At 39.0% G+C, this 10,000-nt stretch overlaps 1 protein-coding gene across 3 annotated transcripts in view; it reads left to right on the forward strand.

Annotated features, from left to right (window-relative positions):
- Window positions 1-10,000, forward strand: part of LOC128667162 (zinc finger protein 615) — an 87,827-nt gene that overhangs the window by 50,829 nt on the left and 26,998 nt on the right. For 2 of the 3 annotated variants that reach the window (XM_053722092.1, XM_053722093.1), the window contains one exon: window positions 97-1,670. The exons of the other annotated variant lie outside the window; for it this stretch is intronic. In XM_053722092.1, coding sequence (XP_053578067.1) covers window positions 97-1,106 — 1,010 coding nt within the window. In that variant the 3' untranslated portion in view covers window positions 1,107-1,670. Of the gene's footprint in view, window positions 1-96; window positions 1,671-10,000 lie in introns of those variants that run through there. 3 annotated transcript variants of the gene reach the window in all.

The following is a 10,000-nucleotide window of genomic DNA, read 5'->3' on the forward strand; positions in this document are numbered from 1 at the left end:
TGATATGTTGACTCATAGCTAAATTATGCTCCGTTTGGTTTAATATTTAGGAATATGTTTCTGATATACTCATCAAAGGCTATTTCTTCCTAACAGATGGTCATCTGAACAGTTTGTCTAAGAAGGTCAGAGGAAAAGTCTCTGAAAGAAACTTGATTAACAAATCAACATTATTTGGAAAAATAAATCCTTCATCTACGGCAGCTTTGTATCAGTATGAACAGAAGACAAATACTTCTATCAAATACTGTAATGTTGTATCACTGGAAACTAGAAAACCTGAGGCCGCACACTGTGAAATACAAGTTACTAAAATATTAGTAGGTAAAGACAGTCAAGCATTACATATCACAGAGAATTCCCATCCAAGTAATAAAAATATTAAATCTAAGCCCCCCAACAGAACTTTAGCAGGTGAAAAGCCATATATTTGCCAGGCATGTGGTAAAGGTTTTTCAGATCGTTATAATATGGTTGAACATGAAAGGATTCATACTGGGGAGAAACCATACGTTTGTCTTGAATGTCTAAAATGCTTTAACAGGAAGTCAAATCTAGTTGCACACCAGAGAACCCATACAGGTGATAAGCCACACGTTTGTCCAGAGTGTAGTAAAGGGTTTTCAACACGACCACAGCTGGTTGCACATCTGAGAACTCATACAGGAGAAAGGCCGTACACCTGCCAGAAATGCGGGAAGGGATACTATACTAAAGGTCATCTGGTGTCGCATTATAGAACTCATACCCAAGAGAAGCCGTATGTTTGCCAAACCTGTGGGAAAGGCTTCTCACAAAAGTCAAGTCTGGATGGACATCTCAGAACCCATACAGGAGAAAAACCGTTTGTATGTCAGATATGCGGTAAAGGATTTTCTGAAAAGTCAAATATGGTTACGCACCAGCGAACTCATACTGGGGAGAAACCATATGTATGTCAGACATGCAGGAAATGTTTTACGGACAAGTCAACTTTAAATGCACACCGTAGACTTCACACCGGAGAGAAACCATATGTTTGCCAGCTGTGTGGCAAAGGGTTTGCTCAAAGGGCAGGTCAAATTGCACATCACAGGACTCATATGAGAGAAAAAGCACTGACATAGCTAGGAAAAATTATGCTTAGGCACTCTGCAGACTAGTTTGAGCATCATGGGAAATGTAGTTTTGAAACATTAGGGGTGCCAAGATCAGCCATAAGTTTTCTAGAAGGTTATTGCCAATTTGTGAACTCAAATAAGTTTTACACTCTATGTCTATACTTTTGATACAACAAAAAAATAGTGTCATGCAAATTAAAATTTGCTTTTTTAAAACAAAAAAGTGCAAAAATATTTTATATTAGACATTAGTTTGAAGAAAATAGTTTGTGCTGACATATTGTCACTGCACCTGCTAGAATGTAGAGATACATTTATTGTGCAAAATCTTTATTGAAATAATGTTAGTAATGTATAGATTAACATAGGGGACTCTCAGCCAATTAGTAATTATCTATAGATAAAACTCCCATCATGTTTAATAGGATAAATTAATGTTATTTAAAAAATGTCTATTTTATTTTACATATTTATTTGTACATTTTTTTACAACTACTTTGCTAAAATCCTTTTTCCAAAGTGGAAAAACAAAATAAAATATTTTAAAAATAAATGTGGCTTTTAAACTCTGTCCATTGTTCAATTATTGGTTGTAACATTCATTGCTAAGAACATTTAAGTAGCTGAAATGTTCTAATAGAAATAGACTAAATAAATTGTGATTCAGAGAGAAACACGCTGACCTGCTCTTTTTTGTTTTAATGTGGTTTGTTTAAACAATCTCTTTCGAAAAAGACTTTGTCAAGATGGTCACTGGTTGACCTTCATAAAGTTGGGGAGATAACGGAAAATTAGAACCTGGAGGTGGAGTCAGCGCACTCAAGTGCATCCGGGTACTAATGGGAGGAGTCTAAATGTACTAATGGGAGGAGTCTAAATGTTAAAGTCCTGCTGGGGCAGACCGTGTGTGTGGTCAAGTGGTTCAGGAAAGGAGTCAGATCATTTCTGGAAGAGATTTTAATGTACCAAGATGACTTAGTAGAGGGAGTAACTGTATAGTTAGGGGTTTTGTTAAAGGGACATACAAATGGCCACAAACCCTCTACATACAGTTGCAATTAAACACAGAAAATTCCACAAATGTTCAGTTTTACAGCATGAAAGTTCTTTTACATTTGTGTCTATGCTGAGTCTTTTGTCAACCACAAACTTTCAGCACTGGAGAAGGATCTTTGTATGCTATTTTGCCATTGTATATGCACGATAATGTCACCCGTGCTTACTGCACATGTACAAACCCTACTCCAGTATTATGAGTTTGCTAGAAATGGATAGCAGAGAAACTTACAAGCTAAAAAGAACAGCTTTCAAATTGTAAAATCAATAAATTTTCTTTTCTGATTTTGTAAGTTTGCAATTTACTTCTATTTTCCAATTTGTTTTATTCTCATGTTATTCTTTGTTGAAGAGATACCTAGGTAGATGTCTGGAGCACTACATGGTAGGAAATAGTGCTGCCATCTAGTGCTCTTGCAAAGGGATACTATTCTTGCAAAACTGTTGCCATATAGTGTTCCAGAAATGTGCATGCTCGTGAGCTTATGTTGCTGCTTTTCATCAAAAGATAACGAAGAACATTTTATAATAGGAGTAATTTGATAATAGGAGTAAATTAGAAAGTTGTTTAAAACTGTATACTCTATCTGAATCATGTGCAAGGAAAATACTCATTTGCATGTGGTGACATTAACCTGTTGTCACCATAATACATACTCAACACTTGAATGCCATATGTATCTTGGCATGATGGGCATACTTCTTTAGTCACACCAACATCTACAAATGATGTGATTTTATTTTTTATTTTAATATTTGATTCTGTTATACTTGGACTTTTTTTGTTGTCACTCAGTACTGTTGTCTTCATGACTAGGTTTTAAAATCGGATTGCCCAATTGTGACTTTTATAGGAACCTATTGCAATCCGTTTCCATCCGCACCACTGTAGCGGCAGACTCCAACTTCTGTAATACAGGGAAACAGGAAAACCACCGCAATCCAAAGGCGTCACAAATACACATTTTATTGAAGCAGGTTAAAAAATATAAATGAACAAGGAAGAACACTTCCATTAACATCTCTTACGCGTTTCGTGCCTCTCACGTGAGAGATGTTAATGCGTCAGAGATGTTAATGGAAGTGTTCTTACTTGTGCATTTATATATTATTTTTTTTTATTATTTTTATTGAGGTCAAAGTATTGGCATACATAGAAAATATAATAACAGTGCATAACAGTGCATGATTATATTCCAAAAAAAAAAGGACTTATGGAAAGAGACACCATAGAGATTATATATTAAGAAAACATATGCAATTAACAATATCCACCATATCAATAGAGCATGATGTGAATAACATGTAAGAAACAAGGTCCATTATCTGTAAACTATAACTTTAAATACAAATTTTGGTACACACATGACTCCGTAGCCTTGCCTAGTCATATGTCTGCAGAACATATAGTAAGATAGACTTTATGAGTTACATATTGAAAAGGCATATGCAATCAGTAACATCAGCTACATCAAGGAATATAATGCAACATTTTAGGTAGAAGTTTGTATACAGTAAATGATGTCTACTATTTATATAATATTAAGCTCTGTGACTGAACATTTGCTATAGAAGGAAGAGAAACACATGCCAATATTCATCTAAGCCTTTTATGGGGAACAGGAGGTCACTCTTGGACCTCATATTTTATAGGGTAATAACATGGACCAAAGGCTATATGGAAGAGAAGAGACCACTTGTGGATCTCAGTATTAAGACCTCTTTTATTTTCTTAGTAGAGTTAAACAAGACCCTCTCATGCTGAAATGAGCCACTCATAGGCCCCAATACATTTTAATTCTGTTTAGAGGGAATATAATAAACAATCTTACTGAACTAGGGAAGAGATAAGTGATGCTGACCAATCATGCTAGGTCAGGTGGATAAAAATAAGGTCAGCAATATGGTGAGATGTAAGGATTACTATAAGAAGAATGGTAGTGAGGGTTATTGCTATTATACTCTATAATATAATTTTTTGTGCTGACCACCTTAGAGAATAGGATATAGGATAATTTCAGGACATTCTGTGGGGCAACTTAGCAAAAAAGAGAAACAAAGGATTTTTAATGTGACCTTGGAGAAATATAAACTGTACCTGATTACAGAAATTAAGAGTCTGTTGGGACACGAGCATTATCAGTGAAGTTGCTTATATACTCATCTCTTGCATAGACCATGTGTTTTCCTAATTGCTCAACAAGGTATAATACTGGTTATATAACTACGCGCATAGTGCACAGCCTCGGCCGCTGGCTGCGCGGCACCGCGCTATAAGTTCATAACAACAGTGGGACCAATATGTAACGAAAACACATACTATGAGGTCAACTTAGGCTTAGATAATTAATATGCAGCACAGTACAAACTTTTATGAATTTTTCGTGCAACACGGGATGTGCATTCAGCTAGAGTTTTGTGGAAAAGTCTCGATACCAGTAGATATATGCTATGTATCAAATTACACTCATGCTGGCCAAAATGCTATAATGGAGAATAAAGCTTATGTGTATTCAGAAGTAAGACAATAGGGTCAAATGACCTTCAAGAAATTCAGGCTGCATCACAAGATATATATATATTAAGGGTTATAACAAAAGAATTCGCCAACCATGCTGTAAATGCAAAAACGAAAAAAAAAAAAACAATTAGTGTGGGTCTGTTTACATACAGTAAGAAACAAGTTTAACCAACTCCAACACAGGTCGCACCGGCACAGTCACTTTTACCAGTTAGTTGCCGATTTACCCAAAATCCAAGCCTTAAATAGGTGATGATAAAAGGTAAGCGACCCTGTACCTGACTGATGTCCCAATTGTATAACCTCACACCTGTGAAACAGAGGGTCCTCCAAAGCTGCAAAGTCACTAGGGAGTTCTGTGTCTGTGTCCATGTGCTTCCATGAACTCGGAATGAGTGCTTAGCAGAGGTTCTCTTATTGATTTGTTCTCCGGAAAGTAGCGAGGCCAATTGGGTCACTGTGGTGTCTCCTTTATTGTGCCCTGTAACTATTGTACTGCCGATTGTGATCCGCGTAGTTTTCACATCAACAATGTTCCCATCGTCAGTCACAGGCCCTGCTGTAGTGGATAATTCTTCTATCTAGACTCGAGTAGGTGCATAGCGTTGGGGCCCCAAAACACTACCGCCCAAGTACATCGCCGGGACAAGCTTGGCTGGGTTAGTTTGTTGGAATGCTGTAGAGGCTTCAAGCAGTCTTTCCTCCAAGGCCGCATGATGGTCTGATAGAAGTTTGCCCAGTGCTTGTAAAACAATTTTAGCACTTGTTCTATCCATATTGATCTTCTATGGGGATCGTCAGGTCAGCACTCTGGATATGTTATCATGCATACACTTATAGTGCTAACTAACGACAGGAGCTGGAGAGCATGCTGCTGGGGGGTATTTCATGTGGCTGATGGTATGGGCCACCGCTTCAGAATAGCTTTGGGCTCTGAAGCCAACAGTGATCCTGACAAAAAAGGTCTTGTTGGATAAGGATTTGTTAGTAAGTTAGAGATATACCCAACTCGACTCTAGATGCTTCATACAGAAGGTGATATCTGATAAATAGTGCTGGAAAGCTGGAGCAGCTTGCAGAGGTGCGACCAGACATGGCCGCCGCCTGGAAGTTCCCCCGCATTTATATTTTTAACCTGCTTAAGCCTTTGAATTGCAGAAGTTTTTCTGTTTGCCTATAGTAGCACTATACTATGTTTTTCTTATATATCGATGTGGAAAGTTTTATAACTTCATGATATTACATGCATTATATGTAAATTGAGAGTTTCCTCTGTGAAATATTAATTTCTGAATTTTGTCATGCCTGTATGTGAATGCCCTTACAGCGGGAAATCAGGAGGAGGTGCAAGTAAAGACTAACCACGCCCCTACAGTCATGTCTCCGCACACAAAACAATCGTGAATGATGCACTTTAATGCATTTCCGTTTTGAAAATAAGTTTTTTTCTAATACACGTTAGGAACAAGCTGTGTAGTAGCCGTTTTTGACTGAATTCTAGTTTTCCTGTGCAGTATGGCATATGAACATATGCCCCCGTGTGCTCTCATTCAAACACTACAAAAGAGCGGTGGCACTAATATGTCAGTAATGATGCATATTGTGTACTCACTGATGCAATATACAGTATGTTCTTTAAGTAGGGCCAGTAAGGCATACGTAAATATGCTCTATGCACAGAAAATGCTATCACTGAAACAGTCAAAACTTTTTCCTAGCTAGTAGTAATGACATTTTGTGTATTGAAAAAAAATGCTTCTATTTAGAATTTAAATAGATTTTCAGACTTAAATTACATGAAAAGGTGAAAAATAACTAATGAAAGATACTGTAAAGCCATTGTACTATGTTTAATTAAACATTTTATATTAAAATATCAAGTTATTTAATGACCCTTTAACTACTCTGTCTCATTTTTTTCACTGGGGGCACAAAAATTATATTATTTTAATTCTTTATTGCATGCAAGTTCCCCACTGCAATGAACAAAAACTGAGCTGGGAGTCATAAGCCATGATTTGTAATGGCATCAGACCCCCACTGCAATTAATATTACTGTTTGAAACCCCCAAACATAAACCCTAATATCTGTCCTCTCAACACTGTACCCAGAATCTAGTGTCCGCCTACAACACTTTGTCTCTTGCATAACAGATCCCCTTGCAGAGCAATTCCTGCTCTCACTATAGTATGTGTGATGAGAGCAGGAAGTGAAGTCACTAGTTGGGGGCGGGGCTTAGGTCCGGTGTCTGTGTCGCAGTTAGTTAGTGAAATCAACCTGACCAGACGTATGTTTCTGTGCTCTGCAATAAAATAGAGTTGTACCATCATTGCTGTGTCCTGCATATGTCCTGCATCTCATGACATGGTGTCAGAAGTTCTGGACTGCGCTTCTGTTCCTGATCGATTGCAATGTCAAAGTTTACCCCACCTGAGCCTTTTGACTTCTCTCAGCCTGCAGCTTGGCCCACATGGCGTCAGCAGTTTCAGCGCTTCAGGATTGCTTCCAAACTGAACAAGGAGAGTGGTGAAGTACAAGCTATTTCTCTTTTATACTCTATGGGGAAAGATGTGGAGCCAGTGTTCAATGCTTTTACTTTCCAAGAAGGGGAAGAAGTTAACTTTGATATAGTTATGGATAAACTCAGTGCCCACTTTGTGCCCAAAAGAAATGTGATTCATGAGAGAGCTTGTTTTCACAAACGTGATCAGCGTGTGGGAGAATCTGTGGAGTCATTTGTGCGCAGCCTGTATGAATTAGCTGAATTCTGTGAGTTTGGTGTTGCTAAAGAAGAGCAAATCAGAGACAGAATAGTTATTGGAATTGCAGATGCTGAAGTCTCACTGAAGCTGCAGTTAGAGCCTGATTTAACGTTAGACGGGGCTATTAGGATGGCCCGCCAGAGTGAACTGGTGAAAAAGCAAAGTGCTGATCTGAGGTCTGAGAGTATTGTGGATGAAGTGCAACAGTCTAGGAAAACTGCTAGTGAAAGGCACAGTGTGAGCGGTAGATCTTAAGTACTGGAAAGGCCTAGAAGTGGATGGGCGCAACATGCCCGATGCACACGGTGCTACCGGGCCCATGATCAGAGTGTTATATGCCCGGCCAGAGATAAAAGATGCAGAAAATGTAACAGAATGGGCCATTTTGAAGTGGTGTGTAAAACTGAATACATTAAGGAGATGCAGGTGGACAGTGACCAGGAGGGTCAGTAAGTGTCTTTTGTGGGGTCCGTTGTGGAACGGACAAGCTCAGAGGAAGATTGGAAAGTTACATTTACTGTAATGGGAGCCAAAGTTGATTTTAAGATTGACACAGGGGCAGATATCACTGTAATGTCTTTTGCTGAATTTATGAAACTGCCTCGACAGCCCCAGCTGGCGAAGGTTACTACAAATGTCCATAGTCCTGGTGGCCGCATTGATTGTGTGGGGAAATTTCTTGCCAGCTGTGAGTGCAAGCAAAGGAAGTTTACCATGTGGGTGCATGTGATCCGAGGTCAGTGTGTTAACAATTTATTGAGCAGAAAAGCAGCCTGTGACTTGGGCCTCGTGGCCAGAGTGAATGAGATTTCCGAAGATATGTTTGGTGAGTTGGGCCTACTGAACTGCAAACCAGTCCGTATAGCACTTAAAAGTGACGCAGTCCCATACAGTATTTCTACTCCCCGTAGAATTCCGTTCCCGCTCATGCCCCAAGTGGAGAAAGAGCTTATGCGCATGAAGTCTATGGGGGTTATTGAAGAGGTTGTTGAAGCGACTGATTGGTGTGCCCCCATTGTTCCAGTTGCAAAGAAAAACGGAAAAGTGCGCATCTGTGTGGACCTGAAAAGGTTGAATGAGGCAGTGAAGAGAGAGAGATTTGTGCTGCCGAAATTAGAAGATATAGCTCCAAAGTTGGCTGGGGCTAAGTTCTTTTCCACATTAGACGCTTCTAGCGGCTTTTGGCAGATCCCCCTGGATCCAAAGTGCCACAAACTGACTACCTTTATCACACTGGTAGGTTGGTTCTGCTTCTGCAGACTCCCCTTTGGGATATCCTCCGCTCCTGAAATCTTTCAAAGGGAAATGAGTTCTCTCCTCCAAAAAATGTTGTTGTATACTCTGTTCGTATACCTTGTTATTTGTTATGACCAAATGTATGCTTCGCCTTTGAAAAAGGGGAAGATGTGATGAGAGCAGGAAGTTAAGTCACTAGTTGGGGGCGGGGCTTATGTCCGGTAGTCTGTGTCGCAGTTAGTTAGTGAAATCAACCTGACCAGACGTATGTTTCTGTGCTCTGTAATAAAATAGAGTTGTACCATCATTGCTGTGTCCTGCATATGTCCTGCATCTCATGACAGTATGCTCCAATAACTGGCTGTATCAGTACCTGCAGCAGACAAAAATAAGATAATTAGTTTAAAAATAGAAAGCTCAAGTAAAATTCAAATGCATTGATATTTTTTTACACTAAAGTGTCCCTTTAAATTGCAAAAAATAAATGAAAGTATATTACAAAAACATTTTATAAGGAATTAAATTTGGAAAATGTTGACATTAATGTTATTTTTATTTTCATCAGCCTGGCACCAGGAATTCGGAGCAGGTTTGGCACCTCAGGGGTGGAGTTATGAGTTTTGGGGGCGGGGTCAGTTTAGAGATCTGACGGGTCCAGGCAAGGTCATGACTTCTATATATGCATTCCTTGCCCCTCCCACATTACATAGAGCCCCACCCATGACCTGCACTGACTACACCTACAAGTTACACGGACTCCGCCCACATGTTTCATTGACCAGCCCCAAGCCTCCCGGTCCTGGACACACTCTGGGGAAAAGTATTACTAATGGAATACTTACAAATACCTCTGTATGTTTTAGCTTAGTAATCTAAAGTTGTTTCTGTTTATTTAATTATATTTATTAAAAAAATATGCAAACTATAAGAAATTATTTAAAGCAATAGTAAATACATTGTCATTACGTAGAGCGGCGTTGCCCCTTTAAATCACAATAGGCTGTGGGGATAAAGGAGGCTGGATAACAGTACGGCTTTACGCGATTGGATGCATTGTAAGTAGTTTTAGGTTTGCATTGAATTGTGGGGGTTGTAGTCAATAGTACATTCAACTAGGATTGCATTTAATGTAGAGAATTACTACAAATCCCAGAGATACTTGCGTTAAATTATGACCAACTTCCTATTACGTCTGAATAATGGCTGTGAGCTGCTCTAAGGTATGAATTTCTGTGACTAGTCAGCTGTAATTGTGTGTAATACAGGCACTGCGCTACTGACGTACGTATCTGTGTCTGTGAATACGGACTTTATATCTCTCTTT

Source organism: Bombina bombina, chromosome 7, assembly GCF_027579735.1.
Source record: "Bombina bombina isolate aBomBom1 chromosome 7, aBomBom1.pri, whole genome shotgun sequence".
NCBI lineage: Eukaryota > Metazoa > Chordata > Amphibia > Anura > Bombinatoridae > Bombina > Bombina bombina.